The sequence below is a fragment of the Rhinopithecus roxellana genome, chromosome 4, assembly GCF_007565055.1.
Source record: "Rhinopithecus roxellana isolate Shanxi Qingling chromosome 4, ASM756505v1, whole genome shotgun sequence".
NCBI lineage: Eukaryota > Metazoa > Chordata > Mammalia > Primates > Cercopithecidae > Rhinopithecus > Rhinopithecus roxellana.
Window position 1 is genome coordinate 105,627,687 of NC_044552.1, and position 24,664 is coordinate 105,652,350.

Sequence of the window (24,664 nt, forward strand, 5' to 3'; positions counted from 1 at the left end):
CGGTTAAGACATATTCTTAAAGAGTAAGTTCTTGGTCTAGGATAATATTTTGTAATTTTCCATATAAAATTCTTCAGATGCCCAACTTGTTGAAGGTTTTCAGGAGTCTAGTCTTAGAATCACAGAGGTTCGTGGCTCCTGGTTCCTCCTTAAATCCAATTGTTCATTACTGGAATATACAAATGAGTAGGGAGCCAGAGATGATAGGCACCAGAAACTGAGGTTTCCATTTCTCAACGTGGCCTGAACTAAATGAATTAAATCTCATCCTCCTATGGGAAGTGGAGGAAAAGGGCTCTGGCTGGGAAGTACTGCTGTGCAGTGGTTAGTCTAGTGGGTCTGAGGGTCAAATACAGTTGAGTGCAACTCCCAACCCAACTCCCACTACTAGCTTTGGGACCTCGGGTGAGTCACACAGGCCTCAGGTGCTACAGCTTCTATAAATAGTGATATAGTATTCTTACATAAAGTGTGGCTGATTAGAGCAGCCCTTCCGTGGATCAACCACCCCATCAGAGGATCTGTGTCTACGATGGAGCCTTTCCTGCCTCGGGAGGTTCTTTCAGGTCCAGAAGCTTCCCCATGGAGGGAAGAGAGGCAGCAATGAAATCGGCATATAGGGGGACTGGGCTCTTTCCCCTTCATGTCTACCAGGGCAATGACCTCCTAGAGTCCGCTATGCACCCCCACTTGCCTCTCTGGTCACTGAGAGGTGAAGTAGTTGTACGACCAGGAAAAGCAAGAAGAGAGCGTCCTCTTCTGCTCCCCTTCCCGGGAGTCTGGGCGCTAAGCCTGGCCCTCTGGGGCGTGTTTGAACATAACTCGCACCGCTTACTCTTTTCCCATTTCAGCAGTCTTGAGCCTGTATCCTAGTACCTTTTGCCGGCCTTGTGTAAGCAGCTTGCACGGGATATATAAGGAGAATCAAGTTTCTGAACTTCAAAAAATGTAAAGTCAGTCGTGCTTCTTCCTGCCGGTGACTGTTTACGAGAGGGAAGTCAGCGGGGCCCCCAAGAGGTCGCTGGTGGCGCAGAAACCGCGGCCAGATTGTAAAGAACAGGGGAAGGAAAAAAAAAAACAAAACAACACCCAGAAAGTTTCTTCCTTGTTGCGAATAATCGCCGCCCCCCCACCTCCGCCCCCAGCAGAAGCAGTAACGTGACACCCGAGCGAAATCCCGAGACCCGAGCGGAGAGGGAGGGGAAAGGGAGGAGAGAGCTGCGGAGCGCCGGAGGGAGAAAGGGGAGGAGAAGGAGGAAAACCCCTGTCAAGGAGGTGGAGCGAGGGGATGGTGTCCGCCTCCTGTTCCTCCCTGCCGTTTTTTAGAGAAGCCTGAACCGGGACAAAACACTCTGAGACCTACAGACACAAAGCCGGGGGGTCCACGCTGGCGCTGGAGGCGAGCCCCAGCGGCCGCAAGCGAGCCCGAGGCGCGGCAGGGCGCGGGGCGTGGGGACGCTAGCGGGCGCGGGACGGGCGCGGCGCCCCGGCACGGGCAGCGCCCCGAACCGGGGCCGGACACCTCGGCCGCTCGGGCCGCGGCGGCGGGGACCATGCCGAGGAAAGTCTCCTGAGCCCTGCAACTTCGGCCCCTCCCCGCCCCCACCCGGCTGCCCTCCGCGCGGCCCTCCCCATGTGCAGCCGGCCAGCCGGGCTCTCCTCCTCGCGGCGGATGGGTGACCTTTTCCTGGCACGAGCAGACTGTGCGAGGCGGCGGAGCAGGCGATGAAGAAGAAGCAGCAGCATCCCGGCGGCGGCGCGGATCCCTGGCCCCATGGGGCCCCTTTGGGGGGCGCCCCTCCGGGCCTGGGCAGCTGGAAGCGCCGGCTGCCCCTGCTGCCTTTCCTGCGCTTCTCCCTCCGGGACTACGGCTTCTGCATGGCCACCCTGCTGGTCTTCTGCCTGGGCTCCCTCCTCTATCAGCTCAGCGGGGGACCCCCTCGCTTCCTGCTCGACCTGCGGCAGTATTTGGGTAAGGAAGCTGGCCAGGCTCTAGGGCGGCGCCTACTGCGCAAAGTTGTGTGGCGGGGAGAGGGGCGCGCCGGGGACTTCTCGCGCTGCCACTGCGCGCCGCCGCCGCCCCGGGGCTCTCCAGGTGCGAAGCCCGCGAGCATCTGTGCCGCGGTCTGGAGTGCCTTTTTCCTCCCGCGCGTCCGGCTGGCCTCACCCAGGCGGTGGCGCCGCTGGGTTGCACTGCCTACAGGTACGCCGGGGCAGGGCACCGCTCACCTTCCGCCCGTCCCACCTCCGCCACCCCCGCCCCGGCTGGGGCGGAGTGGATGGGTGTGTGGGGTGTGCGGGAGTGTGTATCTTCAGGCTTGGCGGCGCGGGGAGTGGCGAAAGAAAGGGATAATCCGCTCCGTGGCATTGTTAGTGACCACAGTTCCGTCCCGTCCCGCGCGCCGGGGAGTGCGGGTGGGTTTAGCCCCTCCCCACGGTCCGCTCTGAGAATTCTGTCCCGCGGATCCTGCCCGCCAGCCCTGTTGGCTCCGTGCTGTCCCCGGGCTGGCTTGTCCCTTGGCCGCCGCTGCCCACCCCGTCTCCCGCAGCTAGCCTGGCGCGGGGAACGGGCTGCATCTAGGGGTTTGGGGATGCCAGAGGGCGCGGGTCAGCCTGGCCAGCAATGTCGCCTCCAGTAACCCGAGGATCCTCGGCGCTGTGTGCGGCTCAAGCTCAAGTCAAAACTTGTGTGTGTGTGATTTATTAGAGAGAGAACGCCTATCTTTAGCAGAAGTAAGGAAGGGGTTGTGATGGGAGGGAAAGAGCTCCTCCAGCAAGAAGGCGTGACCCCGCAGCTCCCTCGTTTCGGCTACGGGAGCCAGGGGTGCCAGGGCTGGGCGAGCGCAAGCCCTGGTCGCAAGGACGATGCTGGCATGCGCGTTCGAGCCAAGGGAGGATGCAGATCCCTCAGAAGTCTGTGGCCAGAAGAGGTCGTGCGGGGGTGAAGGCTGGGAGAGCTCCAGCTTAAGCATTCGAAGTGATAAGCCTGAGCATCTGCACGATGAGAGCGAGTGCGGGGAAGCAGAGCCACCGAAGTGCTGGAAGGAAAATGGGCCAAATGACCCGGGCCAGCTGAAGGCTGCCACAGTTACCCCAAATGTCGCTTCGTGGCAGAAGCCACAGGTCTAGATAGCAGACCGTTTGGAGAATAGAGAAAAGAAAAGAAAACCCAAAACAAACAAAACAAAACAAAAAAACAAAACCACATCAGCAAAGTTACAAATGTGTTAGGGCATTTGGAAATGTAGACGTGGATAAAATAATGTTCTTTATCTTGTACAAGACCTCATATTTTAAAAGTTACACTTTTATTTCTTTATAAACTTCGGGGAACTATAGATTAGAGGAAAAGTTTGCCCAAGTAGATTTCCATAGCATTTGGTTTCATAGAGGATTTGGGGCAATATACCCTTTATTAGGGAATCAAACCTTTTCTTTTCGTAAGTTCTATATTGTGGAGTCTCATAACTTCCACTACTCTCTGACACCTGCTAGTGCCACAAAAGTTAACAGTATTTTCATCACCAGCAGCAATCCCTGTTAACAGGCATTGGGAGGCAAGCGTTGAGGCTCAGGGTCTTTCTCCATTATGTCTGACAATGAATTCTTGCGGAAGTTCTTTTTAAGTAGTATATGGAGGCTAGGGGTGTAGGGAAAAGTGTAAGGGACCAGGATGGAAGACGCCCGTGCTCATTGTCCTAAAAGCACTTGGCCTTGCGTAGGGTACTCAAGACTTCATAGGCCTGGTGTTTCATGGCAGGATTAGAAGCCAGACCTGACTGTCAATGAAACCTCCCACCCAGCTCCTAAAGTTTTGGGGTTCTGACACCTTTCTTGAGGAAGGGAGATTCTGGGAGGAGGAAGGAGCAAAGGTACTACTGAGGATAAAATCAAGAAATTTCAACTTATGTTGCATTAACATTTTCACTTTGTATTTCCAAACAATGAGGCCTGATAAATTTGGGTGGTCAGCTGGTAGAAGGGTGAATTCTCAGCTTCTGCTCAGGAAACTAGGAGGAACTGAAAGATTGAATGCTGCTTCTGTTTCTAGCTGATCATTACATTTCTGACTGATGTGATAGGTTCAAAATGACATCATTGTGAACTGAAAATAGGATACCCTTGGCCAAATTTGTTCCCTGTTGTCTTGTCACGTAAATATAATGATTTTTGGGAAAAGTGGGCTTGTGGTATTTTGGATGGTCTAAAATATACCTTTAATAATATAAGGCCACTGTATCTGCAGAATTACTTTCCCGTTTTCCTCCATTCTTTTATTTTAGTGTCTGTCAAAACAAAACTTGTGGTTAGTAAACACATCCTCTCAATTTCCTCAGCCAATTTTGGAAGCAAGTATTTTTCTTAAATGTGACTTCATGTAAAGTCAAAATTTTCCAAATCAAAATATGTTTATATCAAACACTTTCCTTTACAGAATATTATTTCATTATACTTATACAATATTCTATGTCTGACACACAATGGCCACTCAATAAATATTGGTTGAATTAATGACCCAACCTATTGTATCAAACAGGTAGTGTGATACTTAACATATTGAATATTCTCACAGGAAAGCCAAGAGATAGTAGTAGCATTCTTAGTAAAAGCTAAAATTTATCACGCATGTACCAGTCAGTGCATACACAGGGTGACATTCAATCTGCACAGCAACACTGTTGGTAGGTTCTATTGTTATTTCCATTTTCTGTGTGGAAAAATGAAGGCAAAGAGTTATGAAGGACACATAGCAAGCAAGGACTTCAACCCATGTCTGTCTGATTGCGGTACCCATTGCATAGCACTATGGGCAGTTTAAGGAGAAAAGGGAAGGACAGCCAAGCTGCAAAAGGGAATCTAAAGATCTGGACTGGCTAAAAACGATCAATCACATTTATGTCCATAATTCCACCTTCCTTTTTTTTTGATACTTATACTCTGAGTATCTTGAGGAGCCAGCAGAGAAGGGAAATCATTCAAGCAGCTGGTCTGCTTTAACTCTACCTTCCTGTATCACTCCGCACTATGCGGCCGCCATTTACATAGGGAACTAGACCCTCCCTGAGCTGGGCAACAACTGGGAGTAATGTTGGTCAGACTTGCATCTCCCGGGTGTTTTCTCTTTAGCAGTTGTGCTGTGCTAGGCTAGTGGTTCCCAATGTGGGTCCTTGGGCCTGCTGCATCAGAATCACCTGGGAACTTGTGACAAATGTACATTCGAAGGTCTTATCCCAAAGCTGCTGAATGAGTGTGGGCACAGGGCCCAGCAATCTGTGCGGCAGCAAGTCCTCCAGGTGATTCCAACACAGAGAATTTGAGAACCGTTGTTATTGAGCAAAGTATTGCTTTCAGGAGGCTTCCCATGTATTTGAGAGAAAGGAGGAATGGTGGGGGGGGTAGATTTATAAAGTATTTAAAGGTAATAATGTACATGGTTTCACTTTTTAATTTCAACTTTTAAAAATGCACCTTCTTTGCTACTTAAGCTCCACTGTTTTGAGGGAAGGACCAGCCAACAGCACCCACCCCGGCTGGCTTTAGACCTTCCGAGGTTAGGAGAGGTGTGATGTGGGGAGTAGGCTGACGTGGGGCAACCGGAAAGCATAGTATGGGAAAGGAAGAGAACAGAGTCACTGATGATGCTTTCTCTTCCGCACAGGAGACAGCGGTGAACAGTCCTTCTTCCTAGTCAATTTGGGGAATGGCAGAGTATGTTCTCCTTAAAGAATGTTCTGCTGTAATACATTTGAAAAGAGTAAAGGAAGTGGTGGGGAGGAAAATCATGCAAGAATAACTGTTATCTTGATTTCCCACCCTCAGATTGGATGGAGGGGGAACACAAACATACAATGGGGTAAATAGAAATATATAACAAATGCTACACTTAAACTTGGAGACCACAGTCTTTCCAATTCAGTGATTTTTTTTTTTTTTGAAGTGGCATTCAAACTTTGTTTTGCTATGGAAAACAAACAAAAAATCAAATAAAATCTCCCCCAGAAATTAGGTTATGATGCAGCCTTGCTGCCAGTAGCCTTATTACTTATAAGCTGTGGAAATATCAAAAACTTGGAATAACACTCATTACATTGATATAAACAGAATAAGCCAGATGGCTTACTACTGATCTTGTACAACCGAGAAGCTCTAATGATTTATCATCCAGCCTTGGATATGTGATTTAGACTTTATGGGAGCTAAACTTGTTGGATTCATTCCAAGCTGATATGCTTTCTTTTCCATTTTTAATGTATACCACTTTAAATGGAGATATAGAGCTTTAGTTCTCAGAATTGCCAATCTTTACATTTATTATATATGAGCCTGGCAATTTAGAGTCAAAAAATGAAAAGTATGCCATTTTATTGAATTTGAAATTCTCTAAGTTTAAGTGCATTTAAAGGAAAATGTGAAAATAGAGGTCCATATCTGTTGCAAAATAGTTTCTTTGAACCTTAAAAGCCGAATTTTATTTTTCTTCTGCATTTCACACATGGTATAAATATAGTACTTTAGGCTCCAAACAGTAATCTAGGAATTGAATGCATAAAATATGATGTTATCAATAGAAATTGTTGACATAGAAAAAATGATATTCTTGTTCATAGTTACAAGTTTATATTGTGGGGTTGGTTGGGGACACAGTGGCACTGTATTAGAGAAAGGATAGAAAATGGGATTCAGCTATGGTAATCCGTCCTGTAAACAAATAGCATGAATGGTGAAAAGCACTCTGCCTTGTAAACTGTTTTTTAATGTAGACTAGTCTCAGTATGAATTGTCTAAGAACACATATAAATGTGGATTATCTAAATACTGTCTTTTTTCAAATTCCCTGTCATCAATCCAGGCTTAAGACAGTGGTTAGTTTTGTTTTAGAGAAACTGGAAAGAAAGTGGTCAAGCTTTTTGAGTCCCAAAAGAGATAGTATCTTTTGCTTCCTCAGAGGGAGGCTGAAGGAGCAGAAACAGTAACTTGGCCTGCAGCTGTACTGGTGGGTGTCCATGATGGACAATGAAAACGCATCTTATTTGATGGATTGTAGCTGCTAGAATTATTAGGAGTTACCGCTTGTTTTTTGTTTTTTGGAAAGAAGTAAGACTGGACCACAAATGAATTTTGTCGTAAGTATATTTATTTGTATTAAATAGAAACTCGGCTTTAAGCAACCAGTGATATACATAAATCCCTTGTTTTATCAGAAATAGGGACAGAAACACTAACATTTCACAAAAATTCTTATTTGCGAAAGTCAATGTAGCAACTGTTTTGCAAGAGAATTCCAAATGAAGTGCATTTTGGCATTTGCTATTAGTTTTTAAACAGTTTTGTTGAGATGTAATTCATATACCATATAATTCACCCATTTAAAATTTTTAATAGTTTAATAGTTTTTAATATATTATAGATATGTGTAACCGTTACCACAATTTTAGAAGATTTTCATCACCACAAGGAGAAACGCCATACCCTTTATCCAACACTTTTGCACCATCAACCCCAGCCCTAAGCAACCGCTAATTTACTTTCTGTCTGTATAGATTTGCCTATTCTCGGTATTTTATAGAAATATAATAATATAATATGTGGTCTCTTGTGATTGGCTTCTTTTACTTGGCATAATGTTTTCAAGGTTCATCCATGTTATAGCGTGTGTCAGTACTTCCTTCCTTTTTATGGCTGAATAATATTTCCTAAGAATTTTTTTTATTATGGAGTAAAATGTTCCATAAAACTGTATGGATATACCACATTGTGTTTATCCATTCACCCATTAATGGACATTTGGGTTGTTTTCACCTTTTGTCTACTGTAAGTAGTGCTGCTATGAACATTTGTGTTGGAAGCCTTTGTTTCAACACCTGTTTTCTATTCTTACAAGTATATACCTAGGAGTGGGATTGCTGAGTCATATGGTAATTCTAGGTTTGACTTAGTGAGGAACTGCCAGGCTGTTTCTACAGTGGCTGCACCATTTTATATCCCCCCCAGGAATGTATGAGAATTCCAATTTCTTCACATCCTCACTGCCATATAATAAACATGATTTATACATTCTTAACACTAGACCCTTTTCAGATATATGATCTTGCTATTAATTTGAGGGTTGGGAAATATACTGACTTAAATACAGTTCTGTTATGTATTGTTCACTATATTATAGGTATTCACCTTATCAAGGAGCAAGAAATTAGTTTTATATGTAAATGAGTTTTAAAGTGTTAAGTACGGTATCTGGGTATATAGTAAAACCTAAACAAACTGTAAAGAGGATTGAAAACAAGGACCTGTTCTAAAGAATCCTGGGGGTCTTGTTTTATAGTTATGGATTACTTTGAATATTGAACATTTTACATTTATCTCAAAGATATGATAATTCATGGATAGTTAGCACTTACCTGTTTTAGAACTGTCATAAAGATTGCTGTGACTTGTATGTGGAATATGAGTGTAGCTAATTTTTGAATAGTAGGTTATAGTACAATAGATATGTTTTTTTCTTTATATCTGCTCACTGGAATGGAGCTGATGAACTCAGCTGGGGAAAACACTTGGGTCCATTATGTTCCTTATATAATATATGAAGCAACCAAGGAAATCTTAAGCATTCTCATGAAATTGGAATTCATATACAATTTATTTTGTATTCATGTTGTGGTATAATATGAAGGACAAATATATAGGAACAATATTTGCTATGTTTGTTTCTCTTTAGTAAAATAACTTATGAGTTTTAAGAAGAAATATTGTTTTTATAAAAATTACAGAACATTTTAGTAGGTTTTAAAAATATATATATAATCAAAATAAGAAGCTCTAAAATAACAACAGTCAGTTAGATGCCACTTGGCCTCAGTTTGAATAACTGGTAACACTCTCTGAAATGGTCTGCCTCTGTGTCCCTACCCAAATCTCATCTTGAATTTTATTTCCCAATTGATGTCTTTAACTTATTTCTTCCTTGCTCTTTGAAGCTGATGCTCCAAGCAAATACATTACAACCACTTATGACATATGAGTACATATAGTTTTGTTTAGAGATGGTTGCCCATTTTAGAGTGTAGTGGGGCCATCAGAGCTCACTGCAGTCTCAACCTCCTGGGCTCAAGCCATCCTCCCACCTCAGCTTCTTGAGAAGCTGGGACTACAGGCACAAGCCATCATACCTGGTAACACAAACATTTCCTTCTGTGCACAGAGATAACTGTCCATTTCTTACCTTTGGGCATTTAGAATTACACTTTTAGAGCTCTCTCTGCAATTAAGAATATCTGAGGTTAATTTAGAGATTTGTGTGCGTGCAATTAGAATGCAAACTTCTTGTTACTTGTCATTTTCTGAAATCCTAGAACAGTTGTTTTGGGAGTTTGCAGAATAGCAGTTATTTCAGTAGGTTAGCGTCTTCTTTAGGTAGCAATTTGTGTTAAATTAGCCAGTATGTTTCAAGCATGACTTTAGGTCATGAAGGAGATGAGACCATGGAATGATGTGATTTTTGAAACAGGGACTGAACAGAGTTTAACCTAGAACTGCACTATGACCATACTATAAAATTAGGTCTCAATGCACCAAGCCATTTACACTTGTTTGGTGAAAGATACTATAATAACCTTAAGTCATGGCTTTGATTAGGCAATTCTTAGTTCATTCATTAATAGATGATTTAAATAAACTATTACCTTTAATTGTACTGCATTTCTGGAAACACCATTGCTGTTTTTTAGTTCAATGCGTACAATTTTCATAATCTTGATGAAAGAAAAATGAGAATATTCTGAGACATATGAATTCCTTTGTTCAGTCATTCAACAAATATTCATGGAAGGCCTTCATTGGGGCAGAAGCATCAGGAACTAGGAAGGATATAGGTTTTGGAGCAGAGCTCTGGGTATGAAGCACTGTGTTACCATTTATTACCTGGGACAACTTGAGCAATTGTATTAACTTCTCTGAACCTCTGATGTTTCGATGTATACAATAGGATCAATAATTGCTGTTTTACAGGATACTTCTCTAACCCAAGGCCTGACGTTTAAATTCAACAATTGTCAATTTTCTCAGCTTGTTCTTTGCTTCTCTTTAACTCCCTCTTCATTTAGCACACATACACGTATGAGTGCACACACACACTCATACCAGCACACAGCTGGGGGAGTATGCAGATTTACTGATAACCTGGCTTCCAATGGAAAGAACCAATCAAACCCAGGAATACACAATTACTTAACTAGTATTTTTGTGGCTTATCTTGCCACTCAGATTGGCAGGGGCTCTTCAAAACCTGATAGGTTCTAGTAATTCACCCATTCCACTCATTATATATATGCACACCTTCCTGCTTCTTCTCTTCTGCTTCCTGGAAATAGTCTTTAAAGGACACATTCTTTGCACAGCCTGATTTCCTCTGTGTTGAATTTATCCACACTACTTTTTTTGTTCCTGCATTCACAAAATAAAAATAGCTGTGTGGAGGGAGTATGCTGGAGCTTACTCTCTGGGATAGCCAGCTGTTCTAGGATTGCACTAGTGATCCATAAGCTACACCCTTTCAGAAATAATCACAATGCCAGGCATACACTGTGCCTGTTCCCAGAACTTCCCCCATTCATGACGAAACTACCACATCCAGTAGTATGCCCGCTTTCTTTTCTCAGTTCCCACTTCCCTCTCATTGGTAGTCAGAGCAAGAGCAGTGAACCGCAAAAGCAGATCTTGTGTCTTCACCAAGAGGCTGGTGAACTTGCTTGTTTCCCATGCTCAGCCTCTCTGTGTTGCCTTGCTCTGTTAGCCTCCAGTGGGTGTTGGGGCAAGTGAGAGCCATACCATCTGGCATAGCTGGTCACCCAGTTCCTTGAGCAGTTGAAGGCAAATGCTGATTTTTACATTATTTCGTAGAAAGTTGTATTTTGTTTGGGGACCTTAAAAACCCTGACCTTGCCATCCAGCACAGAGCTTCCTGCTTTAACACAAAGGCTGTTTGACATGAATGCCTTTCCATTGAATAAGCAGAACTGTCAGGCAGAGCCATGCGGCTGGATGGAAGGGGCACTAGGCCTGGGTGTGCAAGGAGTCCCGACAATAAGTCAGTGGTCAGTGTTAAGTCATGTGAGCCTCCTAGGCTTCAGTGTCTTCATCTCTATAATGAAGGAGTTTCATCAGATCCGTGATTCTCAGCTGTTTCGTTCCTTAGGACCCTCATCCATAGCAGTGTTTCCATATGGTCTTGACTGCCACTGTGGGGATACATCTCAGTGGCCAGGAGAGGGAGAAAGGGCATGGCATTGGAAGTCCTTTAACAAAAGTCCCTGAGCTCATGCCTGTAATCCCAGCACTTTCAGAGGCCAAGGTGGGAGGATCACAAGGTCAGTAGATTGAGACCATCCTGGCTAACACGGTGAAACCCCATCTCTACTAAAAATACAAAAAGTTAGCCTGGTGTGGTGGCAGGCACCTGTAGTCCCAGCTACCAGGGAGGCTGAGGCAGGAGAATGGTGTGAACTCGGGAGGCAGAGCTTGCAGTGAGCCGAGATCGTGCCTCTGCACTCCAGCCTGGGCAACAGAGCGAGACTCCAACTCAAAAAAAAAAAAAAAAAAAAAAAATGTCCCTGAGGTAATTTTTCTGTGCACTCCCAGGGGAGAGCGTTTCTTTTCTCTTTAGAATCACTGAAGTAGATCGTTCTAAGATCTCTTCTGTTCTTAAAGTCGTGTGCTGAAAGAGACAAGAGGTCATTTAATTGTAGCAACTGAAACAAATATAAGGCTATTTTCGTTGGACCCAAACACTTACTTAAAAATTGCAGAAGTCCAGTGACTAAGGCAAGTAGAATACACAAAAACATTTTAGGCCATCATTGTCGTCATTTTCTGAGTCTTAATCATAGTTAAATTTTTTCTAAAATTAAAATCAGCAGTGCTTTTCCTCCAACTCCACCAGAACTTGCTCTAGAAATTAGGGGAAGCAGAATGTCCCCAGGAGGTCTTAAGAGAGAAGAAGCAGAGTAAGACATGGGTTTCCAGAGTTCAGAGTCACTTTTCCTCCAACTCCACTAGAACTTGCTCCAGAAATTAGGGGGAGCAGAATGACCTCAGGAAGTCCAAGAGACAAGAAGCAGAGTAAGATGTGGGTTTCCAGAGTTTAGTCTCTCTGTGTGGTAGAAAGCTGTGTTATTGATGAGGATTTGCATAACCTCCTCCCAGTTGCCTGCTACTGGCCATCCCATTTCATTGTGGGCAACTCCAGTGGATAAGATGGTTCTTCACAGCATGGTGAGCTACTCCTTTCTAGCCTCCATCCATTTTTTGCTAGTTCTTCTGGAAGCTACATAGGCTTGTCTATTGGACTATATAGTCTTTAAATAATTGAAGATATTAAAATGACTATTATGTCTACCCCGCTCTGTTACACACATAAATCTTGTCCAGACAAATAGGTCTATTTACCAGTACTTTCTCATCAGAAGTCATTTGAAGACACAGAAAGTAAAAACCACAAAGAAAAAAAAAAAAAACTATATTAAAGTGAAACCTGAACAATAACACCCCATAAAGCTAGCAAAAAATTAAAAAAAAAAAAAAAACCCAAACTGGGGACAGGAAATAGAATTAATATTCAGATCTTTAAAAGTTCAGTTTATTAATGAGAAAAAGATAACTCATGAGATAAATGGGCAGAGTACAGGAGCAGTCACAGAAGAGGAGACACGGCTGGCCAGTAAGCACAAGGAGAAATGAAGGTGTTTTGATTCCTTTACACATCTTAACCCCCTTCCTCTGTCTACATGGCCCTTAAAAGCCACAGAACTGAACAATTTTCCAGTTCCCTCAGTTTGTGAGCCTACTTTGTGCAGTGGTATGTTACTGTTAGAAGGGATCCTCTTCTAAACTGTGGTCTTTGAGAATGACTGCTCCTCCCACCACTGTTCTGAGGGTGTTGGCAGGAGTGAAGCAGAGCCTGGCTTCAAGGCCCCCAGCGGGCTGGCTGGAACCTTGCTTCAGCTCCTCCAAGCACGTGTGGCCAAATTCTGGGAGCCACGTCAGTGTGGCTTGATGGGTCCTCTGAGACGCCCTCTCTGCTCAGAACACAGCCAGTAAGCCATGGGCAGATCACAACAAACAGCACCCTGCCTTCTGCTCCGCCTCCCTCCATCTACCACACTGCCAAGTTCCTAAGAAGCTTAGGGGAGAAGGAACTGCTGTGGTGCTTAGAATGCAGCGTCTTGCCTGGAAGTATTTTCTCAGTCTTCGAGAAAACAGTGGAACTGACTCATTTGGTCAGAGCTTTACAGAAATGTGATTGCAGATCTCTTGCAATTTCATTCTGCTTTAGTGTCAGAATTCATCCGACAACGTGCCAAAAAAAAAAAAAAAAAAAAAAAAAGTGTGTAAAATCACATACAGATTTAGACACTTCAAGAGGAAGTTATTTTTACCACAGTGGGGAAGAAACCAGAAAGTGCCGATTGGTGGAGAAGGCCGGGCAAGGCTGAGGAAGGAGGGTGGGCACCTGAGCAACCTGGGCCTGGGCACACTCACCCCTGCAGCCTTGCCAGCCTGGCCCAGGGATTGTGGTGCGGTCACCTCTCAGCAGGTGGAGGGAGGAGTTCCTGTGTGGAAGATCTGCTCAAAGGAGGAGAATGTTGACGTAACCCCCGAGTGTGGAGCCAACTTCAGCAGTATGGGGTTAAAATGGGTTACTCTTGAAAATGTGTTGCGTGCTCTCCCAACAGCCCATAGAAGCAGCTCCCTAATAGCTGCATGGGACACAAAGGTAAAAATGGAGAAACGATTCCAGAAAACCACATACATATAAAAACCAAATGGCGCAGTGTCTTTATTTTGTTTTAGCAGATGACAGGATTAAGGCCACCTTGTTTTCTTTGCTCATGCATTTCCCAACTCAAAAGCCTATTCTTGTTTGCTTGTAGAGCAGAGATCCAAGGCCTGAGAGAGCCTGAAATGTTTGTAGTTATATTCTTCATTCGTGCTGCGAGATAAAGAGTTTTCCTAGAAACTAAAGGGAGGGAATGGGAAATATTTGTTAAGATCCGTAACCTCTGGCTTTTGTCTCCTCTTTTCACGTGGGCAAAGGATATCTAGAGCTACCATTCAGTGAAATGTTTTGGGTCTCCTAAGATGGTGAATTGTTCAAATGTATTTGGAGAATACTTTATTCAAACATCTTTGTCTTTCTCTCCTATTCCTTGTGGCTGAAGAGAGGCATGTGCTTTTTATGTGAGGGTCTTGAAATGTATGCAGTTACCATGGTGGTACTCTGTCTCTGACCCAAACTCTGGCATAGAGTGTGTGTTTAGCCATGTTTTTAGGGGTGCTTCCTAGCGTGGTCAGGCGAAACTACTAGAGCTGAATTTGGTTGCTGGGCAGGCTTCTATCTTTTTTTTTTTTTTTCTTTAAATAGATGCAGGGGGTATAAGTGCCTGTTTTTTACATGGGTATATTGCATAATGGCGAGGTTTGGGTTCCTAGTGTACCCATTACCCGAATAGTGAACACTGTACACAAAAGATAATTTTTCAGTCACAAGCCTTTCCTCCCTCTCTGCTTTTGAGAGTCCCCATTGTCTGTTATTTCCCTCCATATGTCCATGTGTACCCATTGTTTAGCTCTCACTTAGAAGTGAGAATGTGTGGTATTTGATTTTTTGTTTCTGAGTTACTTCACTTAGGACAATGGTCTTCAGCTCCATTCATGTTGCTGCAAAAGATATGGTGTATATAGACCACATTTTCTTTATCCAGTCATCCATTGATGGACAGTTAGGTTCATTCCATGACTTTACTGTTGTGATAAGCATACAAGGGCAGGCGTTTCTTTGATATAATGATTTCTTTTCCTTCTGGTAGATACCCAGTAGTGGGATTGCTGGGTTGAATGGTAGTTCGATTTTTAGTTCTTTGAGAAATCTCCATACTGTTTTCCATAGAGGCTGTACTAATTTACATTCCCACTGGTATACATGTTCCCATTTCTCCCCATCCTTGCCAACATCTGTTGTTTTCTGACTTTTTAATACTAGTCATTCTGACTGGTGTGACATGGTATCTCATTGTGGTTTTAATTTGCATTTCTCTGATGATTAGTGATATTGAGCATTTTCTTCTTCATATTTTTGTTGGCTGCTTGTATGTCTTCTTTTGAAAAATGTCTCATCATGTCCTTTGCCTACTTTTTAATGGAGTTATTTGCTTTTTTCTTGTTGAGTTGTTTGAGTTCCTTGGATAGATTCTGGATATTAGTCCTTTGTGGGATTCATTTTTGCAAATATTTTCTCCCATTCTACAAGTTGTTTGTTTAATCTATTGTTTCTTTTGCTGTACAGAAGCTCTTTGGTTTAATTAAGTCCCTTTTGTTTATTTTTATTTTTGTTGCTTTGCTTAGTCATATATTCATTGCCTAGGTCAATGTTCAGAAGAGTTTTTCCTAGATTTTCTTCTAGGATTCTTATAGTTTCAGGTTTTACCTTTAAATCTTTAATGCATCTTGAGTTAACTTTTTATATGGTAAGAAAAGGGGTCCAGTTTCATTCTTCTGCATATGGCTATCCAATTTTTCCAGCACCATTTATTGAATAGGGTATCCTTTCCCCATTGTATATTTTTGCCAACTTTGTTTATGATCAGTTGGTTGTAGGTGTGTGGCTTTATTTCTGGGTTCTTTACTATGTTCTATACCTCTGTATGTCTGTTTTTGTACCAGTACCATGCTGTTTCAGTTACTATAGCCTTGTAGTATAATTTGAAGTCAGATAATGCTATCCCTCCAGCTGTGTTCTTTTTGCTTAGGATTGCTTTGACTATTCAGGCTCTTTTTGGTTCCATATGAATTTTAGGATTTTTTTTTTTTTTCTAATTCTGTGAAAAATAACATTGGTGATTTGATAGGAATTGCATTTAATCTATATGTTAATTTGGATAGTATGGGCATTTTAATGATGTTGATTCTTCCAATCCACATGCAGGGGATGCTTTTCCATTTGTTTGTGTCATCTACAGTTTTTTTCATCAATGTTTTGTTATTCTTCTTGAGATTTTTCACCTCCTTGGTTAAATGCATTCCCAGTAATTTTATTATTTTTTGTGGCTACTGTAAATGGTATTGAGTTCTTGATTTGGTTCTCAGCTTGAACATTGTTGGTGTATAGAAATGCTACTGATTTTTGTACATTGATTTTGTATCCTGAAACTTTACTGAAATAATTTATCAAGTCTAGAAGTCTTTTGGAGGAGTCTTTAGGGTTTTCTAGGTAAAAGATGATGTTATCAGCCAACAGAGACAATTTGACTTCCTCTTTTCCAATTTGGTTGCCTTTTATTTCTTTCTCTTGCCTAATGGCTCTGGCTAGGACTTCTACTACTATGTCGAATAGGAGTAGTAAGAGTTGGCATTCTTGTCTTGTTCCAGTTCATAGGGGAAATTCTTTTAACTTTTCTCCATTCAGTATGATGTTGACTGTGGGTATGTTGTATATGGCTTTTATTATTTTGAGGTATGTTCCTTTGAAGCCTAGTTTTTGAGGGCTTTTATCATGAAAAGAGTTTACTGAATGCTTTTTCTGCAGTTATGGAGATGATCGTATGGTTTTTGTTAGGCTTATATCTTTGTACTTCATTTGTTTTATGGCATAATGCATTTCTGTGCCAAAATATAGCCCCTCTTCACCAGATTTTTTCCCTGTCACCTTGTGAGAATGATAGTTGACTTTGTTAATTGCAGAGTAAGTCTTGCTCACAGGCTTATTCTTCATTGAAGTCTCACATCAATGAGCCTTAAAGGATCAGAGACACACGTTCTCCACTTGCTCTCACCCACTCACCCACTTGCCGTCCTTTACATTTAGCTTGGCAGCCTTCCTCTGTTGCCTTTTCCATCTATACAGGTTCACTCCTTCCACAAATGCTCATAGAGCACCAGTTATGTGCTGAGTGCTGAGATAATCACCATACTCATGGGACTGTGTTGTACCTGGAGGGACAGTGAAGGACTTAAAATCCCATATGAGGTGTAATGAACAAGGGGAGTTAAAGGAGGTAGTAGAGGCAGAGATTGGTTGTGCCTGGATGTGGTTAGACTGATTATCTCTTTCCTAAAGGCCCTGTTGATGCTAGTAGATCAGGGGGTTCTCAGTCCTGGCTGCATGATAGAATAACCTGGAGAACTTTGGAGAATACAGATATGTATTCATTTGGTCAAGGGTGTACGTGTTAAAAGCTCCGTGGGTAATTCTAATATGCAACCAAAGTAAAGAACCACTGTAGTAGATATGGGGTCAGAGAGTTTTGTTTGCGCAGTAAATCCTTTACGGTACTATTTAGGGATGCTTTATCTTAATCTATAATCTTTTATTTGTCTATGACTTATAACACTTTAGCTTACAGCTTCTCTACATTGGCATCTCTCAAACTTTAATGTGCATGTAAATAACTCGAGGATTTGTTAAGCTGTAGATCCTGATGTAGCAGGTCGGGAGCTGGGCTTGAGATTCTGCATTTCCAGCAAGCACCCAGGTGTAGCTGAGGTTGCAGTTGGAGGGCCACATTTTGAGTAGCAAGGGTCTATACCATAGCATTTCTGGGAAATAATGAATACCTGTAAACAACCAATGTGTCAGGGTTCAGCTTAGCTCATTAAAGATCTGTGCTGTTAAGCATTTCATAGGTATCTTTTAAACTGAATTTTCGTTCACCAGTTTGGTTGTACCAATTTAAGCACAGTAAGTTTTTCTTAAGTGAGAATCACACCCTTGTATGATTTCAAGTTTAAAATGTCTGTTTTTGTTCATCTTTGGAAACGGTAGTATTAAAACGTAGGCTATTTGGAGTTTTGTGAACATACAGATTTTGACCTAATGTCAAGTTTGTTAATAAGCATTGAGAGCAAACTAACTGGTCTTAGAGATGAAGTTTCTTCAAATAGTTATTGCAGATTCGGTACCATTTTACATTGTGATGGTGAGGCATAGTATCAGAATTCATTACCACAGGTTCCTAACATACAAATATTCCAGGTAAAGTTTTTTTTTTTTTTTTTTTTTTTTTATAGCCAGAGAAAATAATTGGATCCACATAGAGTGAATAATTAGAATGACTCTGTGTAATTCTTTAAAAACACAATTTTAAGAATTAATTAAAACTGTTAATACATGCTCATTGTGAAATATTGGGATACAGGAAAAAAGCACAAAGAAGAAAATAAAACGCACATTAATTTCTTTGTTCACAACTGCTTTGGTTACATGCTTCCTCCACTCTGTAGTATCATAAGTATCATTTCACATCTTTATATACTTTTTTTTTTTTTTTTTTTTTTTTTTTTTATTATACTTTAAGTTCTAGGGTACATGTGCATAACGTGCAGGTTTGTTACATATGTATACTTATGCCATGTTGGTGTGCTGCACCCATCAACTCGTCAGCACCCATCAATTCATCATTTATATCTTGTATAACTCCCCAATGCAAGCCCTCCCTCCTCCCCCCTCCCCCCTCCCCATGATAGGCCCCAGTGCGTGATGTTCCCCTTCCCGAGTCCAAGTGATCTCATTGTTCAGTTCCCACCTATGAGTGAGAACATGCGGTGTTTGGTTTTCTGTTCTTGTGATAGTTTGCTAAGAATGATGGTTTCCAGCTGCATCCATGTCCCTACAAAGGACGCAAACTCATCCTTTTTTATGGCTGCATAGTATTCCATGGTGTATATGTGCCACATTTTCTTAATCCAGTCTGTCACAGATGGACATTTGGGTTGATTCCAAGTCTTTGCTATTGTGAATAGTGCCGCAATAAACATACGTGTACATGTGTCTTTGTAGTAGAATAATTTATAATCCTTTGGGTATATACCCAGTAGTGGGATGGCTGGGTCATATGGTACATCTAGTTCTAGATCCTTGAGGAATTGCCATACTGTTTTCCATAATGGTTGAACTAGTTTACAATCCCACCAACAGTGTAAAAGTGTTCCTATTTCTCCACATCCTCTCCAACACCTGTTGTTTCCTGACTTCTTAATGATCGCCATTCTAACTGGTGTGAGATGGTATCTCATTGTGGTTTTGATTTGCATTTCTCTGATGGCGAGTGATGATGAGCATTTTTTCATGTGTCTGTTGGCTGTATGAATATCTTCTTTTGAGAAATGTCTGTTCATATCCTTTCCCCACTTTTTGATGGGGTTGTTTGTTTTTTTCTCGTATATTTGTTTGAGTTCTTTGTAGATTCTGGATATTAGCCCTTTGTCAGATGAGTAGGTTGCAAAAATTTTCTCCCATTCTGTAGGTTGCCTGTTCACTCTGATGGTAGTTTCTTTTGCTGTGCAAAGCTCTTTAGTTTAATTAGATCCCATTTGTCAATTTTTGCTTTTGCTGCCGTTGCTTTTGGTGTTTTAGACATGAATTCCTTACCCATGCCTATGTCCTGAATGGTACTACCTAGGTTTTCTTCTAGGGTTTTTATGGTATTAGGTCTAACATTTAAGTCTCTAATCCATCTTGAATTAATCTTCGTATAAGGGGTAAGGAAAGGATCCAGTTTCAGCTTTCTACTTATGGCTAGCCAATTTTTCCAGCACCATTTATTAAATAGGGAATCCGTTCCCCATTTCTTGTTTCTCTCAGGTTTGTCAAAGATCAGATGGCTGTAGATGTGTGGTATTATTTCTGAGGACTCTGTTCTGTTCCATTGATCTATATCTCTGTTTTGGTACCAGTACCATGCCGTTTTGGTGACTGTAGCCTTGTAGTATAGTTTGAAGTCAGGTAGCGTGACGCCTCCAGCTTTGTCCTTTTGACTTAGGATTGTCTTGGCAATGCGGGCTCTTTTTTGGTTCCATATGAACTTTAAAGCAGTTTTTTCCAATTCTGTGAAGAAACTCATTGGTAGCTTGATGGGGATGGCATTGAATCTATAAATAACCTTGGGGAGTATGGCCATTTTCACGATATTGATTCTTCCTATCCATGAGCATGGTATGTTCTTCCATTTGTTTGTGTCCTCTTTGATTTCACTGAGCAGTGGTTTGTAGTTCTCCTTGAAGAGGTCCTTTACATCCCTTGTAAGCTGGATTCCTAGGTATTTTATTCTCTTTGAAGCAATTGTGAATGGAAGTTCATTCCTGATTGGGCTCTCTGCTTGTCTGTTACTGGTGTATAAGAATGCTTGTGATTTTTGCACATTAATTTTGTATCCTGAGACTTTGCTGAAGTTGCTTATCAGCTTAAGGAGATTTTGGGCTGAGACGATGGGGTTTTCTAAATATACAATCATGTCATCTGCAAACAGGGACAATTTGACTTCTTCTTTTCCTAACTGGATACCCTTGATTTCTTTCTCTTGCCTGATTGCCCTAGCCAGAACTTCCAACACTATGTTGAATAGGAGTGGTGAGAGAGGGCATCCCTGTCTTGTGCCAGTTTTCAAAGGGAATTTTTCCAGTTTTTGCCCATTCAGTATGATATTAGCTGTGGGTTTGTCATAAATAGCTCTTATTATTTTGAGGTACGTTCCATCAATACCGAATTTATTGAGCGTTTTTAGCATGAAGGGCTGTTGAATTTTGTCAAAAGCCTTTTCTGCATCTATTGAGACAATCATGTGGTTCTTGTCTTTGGTTCTGTTTATATGCTGGATTACGTTTATTGATTTGCGAATGTTGAACCAGCCTTGCATCCCAGGGATGAAGCCCACTTGATCATGGTGGATAAGCTTTTTGATGTGCTGCTGAATCCGGTTTGCCAGTATTTTATTGAGAATTTTTGCATCAATGTTCATCAGGGATATTGGTCTAAAATTCTCTTTTTTTGATGTGTCTCTGCCAGGCTTTGGTATCAGGATGATGTTGGCCTCATAAAATGAGTTAGGGAGGATTCCCTCTTTTTCTATTGATTGGAATAGTTTCAGAAGGAATGGTACCAGCTCCTCCTTGTACCTCTGGTAGAATTCAGCTGTGAATCCATCTGGTCCTGGACTTTTTTTGGTGGGTAGGCTATTAATTGTTGCCTCAATTTCAGAGCCTACTATTGGTCTATTCAGGGATTCAACTTCTTCCTGGTTTAGCCTTGGGAGAGTGTAAGTGTCCAGGAATTTATCCATTTCTTCTAGATTTTCTAGTTGATTTGCGTAGAGGCGTTTATAGTATTCTCTGATGGTAGTTTGTATTTCTGTGGGGTCAGTGGTGATATCCCCTTTATCATTTTTTATTGCATCTATTTGATTCCTCTCTCTTTTCTTCTTTATTAGCCTTGCTAGCGGTCTGTCAATTTTGTTGATCTTTTCAAAAAACCAACTCCTGGATTCATTGATTTTTTGGAGGGTTTTTTGTGTCTCTATCTCCTTCAGTTCGGCTCTGATCTTAGTTATTTCTTGCCTTCTGCTAGCTTTTGAATGTGTTTGCTCTTGCCTCTCTAGTTCTTTTAATTGTGATGTTAGAGTGTCAATTTTAGATCTTTCCTGCTTTCTCTTGTGGGCATTTAGTGCTATAAATTTCCCTCTACACACTGCTTTAAATGTGTCCCAGAGATTCTGGTATGTTGTATCTTTGTTCTCATTGGTTTCAAAGAACATCTTTATTTCCGCTTTCATTTCGTTATGTACCCAGTAGTCATTCAGGAGCAGGTCATTCAGTTTCCATGTAGTTGAGCGGTTTTGATTGAGTTTCTTAGTCCTGAGTTCTAGTTTGATTGCACTGTGGTCTGAGAGACAGTTTGTTATAATTTCTGTTCTTTTACATTTGCTGAGGAGTGCTTTACTTCCAATTATGTGGTCAATTTTGGAATAAGTGCGATGTGGTGCTGAGAAGAATGTATATTCTGTTGATTTGGGGTGGAGAGTTCTATAGATGTCTATTAGGTCTGCTTGGTGCAGAGATGAGTTCAATTCCTGGATATCCTTGTTAACTTTCTGTCTCGTTGATCTGTCTAATGTTGACAGCGGAGTGTTGAAGTCTCCCATTATTATTGTATGGGAGTCTAAGTCTCTTTGTAAGTCTCTAAGGACTTGCTTTATGAATCTGGGTGCTCCTGTATTGGGTGCATATATATTTAGGAGAGTTAGCTCTTCCTGTTGAATTGATCCCTTTACCATTATGTAATGGCCTTCTTTGTCTCTTTTGATCTTTGATGGTTTAAAGTCTGTTTTATCAGAGACAAGGATTGCAACCCCTGCTTTTTTTTGTTCTCCATTTGCTTGGTAGATCTTCCTCCATCCCTTTATTTTGAGCCTATGTATGTCTCTGCATGTGAGATGGGTCTCCTGAATACAGCAGACTGATGGGTCTTGACTCTTTATCCAGTTTGCCAGTCTGTGTCTTTTAATTGGAGCATTTAGTCCATTAACATTTAAGGTTAATATTGTTATGTGTGAACTTGATCCTGCCATTATGATATTAACTGGTTATTTTGCTCGTTAGTCGATGCAGTTTCTTCCTAGCCTTGATGGTCTTTACATTTTGGCATGTTTTTGTGATGGCTGGTACCGGTTGTTCCTTTCCATGTTTAGGGCTTCCTTCAGGGTCTCTTGTAAGGCGGGCCTGGTGGTGACAAAATCTCTAAGCATTTGCTTATCTGTAAAGGATTTTATTTCTCCTTCACTTATGAAACTTAGTTTGGCTGGATATGAAATTCTAGGTTTAAAATTCTTTTCTTTAAGAACGCTGAATATTGGCCCCCACTCTCTTCTGGCTTGTAGAGTTTCTGCCGAGAGATCTGCTGTTATTCTGATGGGCTTCCCTTTGTGGGTTACCCGACCTTTCTCTCTGGCTGCCCTTAAGATTTTTTCCTTCATTTCAACTTTGGTGAATCTGGCAATGATGTGTCTTGGAGTTGCTCTTCTGGAGGAGTATCTTTGTGGCGTTCTCTGTATTTCCTGAATTTGAATGTTGTCCTGCCCTACTAGGTTGGGGAAGTTCTCCTGGATGATATCCTGAAGAGTGTTTTCCAACTTGGTTCCATTTTCCCCCTCACTTTCAGGCACCCCAATCAGACGTAGATTTGGTCTTTTTACGTAATCCCATACTTCTTGCAGGCTTTGCTCATTTCTTTTTCTTCTTTTTTCTTTTGGTTTCTCTTCTCGCTTCATTTCATTCATTTGATCTTCAATCGCTGATACTCTTTCTTCCAGTTGATCGAGTCGGTTACTGAAGCTTGTGCATTTGTCACGTATTTCTCGTGTCATGGTTTTCATCTCTGTCATTTCGTTTATGATCTTCTCTGCATTAATTAGTCTAGCTGTCAATTCTTCCACTCTTTTTTCAAGATTTTTAGTTTCTTTGCGCTGGGTACGTAATTCCTCCTTTAGCTCTGATAAGTTTGATGGACTGAAGCCTTCTTCTCTCCTCTCGTCCAAGTCATTCTCTGACCAGCTTTGATCCGTTGCTGGCGATGGGCTGCGCTCCTTCGCAGGGGGAGATGCGCTCTTATTTTTTGAATTTCCAGCTTTTTTGCCCTGCTTCTTCCCCATCTTTGTGGTTTTATCTGTCTCTGGTCTTTGATGGTGGTGACATACTGATGGGGTTTTGGTATAGGTGTCCTTCCCGTTTGATAGTTTTCCTTCTGACAGTCAGAAGGACTGTCTGTTGGTCTGTTGGAGATTGCTTGAGGTCCACTCCAGACCCTGTTTGCCTGGGTAACAGCAGCAGAGGTTGCCGAAGATAGAATATTGCTGAACAGCGAGTGTACCTGTCTGATTCTTCCTTTGGAAGTTTCCTCTCAGGGGTGTACTCCACCCTCCGAGGTGTGGGGTGTCAGACTGCCCCTAGTGGGGGATTTCTCCCAGCTAGGCTACTCAGGGGTCAGAGACACACCTGAGCAGGCAGTCTGTCCGTTCTCAGATCTCAACCTCCGCGTTGGGAGATCCACGGCTCTCCCCAAAGCTGTCAGACAGAGTCGTTCGCGTCTGCACCGGCTCCTGCTACTTCCCCTGTTGGTCTTCAGCTGTGCGCTGTCCCCAGAGGTGGAGACTACAGAGACAGGCAGGCTTCCTTGAGCTGCTGTGAGCTCCACCCAGTTCGAGCTTCCCAGCGGCTTTGTTTACCTACTTAAGCCTCAGCAATGGCGGGCGCCCCTCCCCCAGCCTTGCTGCTGCCTTGCGGATAGATCGCGGCAGACTGCTGTGTTAGCAGTGAGGGAGGCTTCGTGGGCGTGGGACCCTCCCGGCCAGGATTGGGATATATTCTCCTGGTGTGCCTGTATGCTTACAGCGCAGTATTGGGGTGGGAGTTACCCGATTTTCCAGGTGTTGTGTGTCTCAGTTCCCCTGGCTAGGAAAACGGATCCCCTTCCCCCTTGCGCTTCCAGGTGAGGCGATGCCTCGCCCTGCTTCAGCTCTCGCTGGTCAGGCTGCAGCAGCTGACCAGCACCGATTGTCCGGCACTCCCTAGTGAGATGACCCCAGTACCTCAGTTAAAAATGCAGAAATCACCGGTCTTCTGTGTCGCTCGCGCTGGGAGTTGGAGACTGGAACTGTTCCTATTCGGCCATCTTGCTCCGCCCCATATACTTTTTTACAACAGTGGTTTTCATGGTGGTAGAGTAGCCTGTGAATGTACTATTAATTCCTATAAGAAGGCTTTTTTGATAGCTGGCCTATTTCCAGTTTTAATGTTTAAACTGATTAAACATTTAAAAAACGTTTAAACTGATTAAACATTTAAAAAA

At 42.4% G+C, this 24,664-nt stretch overlaps 1 protein-coding gene across 1 annotated transcript in view; it reads left to right on the top strand.

Moving 5' to 3' along the window:
* Positions 1 to 1,168: 1,168 nt before the first annotated feature.
* UST (uronyl 2-sulfotransferase) overlaps positions 1,169 to 24,664 on the top strand; it is a 322,653-nt gene continuing 299,157 nt past the window's right edge. Inside the window, exon 1 of the mRNA XM_030929285.1 lies at positions 1,169 to 1,972. Coding sequence (XP_030785145.1) covers positions 1,726 to 1,972 — 247 coding nt within the window. The 5' untranslated portion in view covers positions 1,169 to 1,725. The remainder of the gene's footprint in view (positions 1,973 to 24,664) is intronic.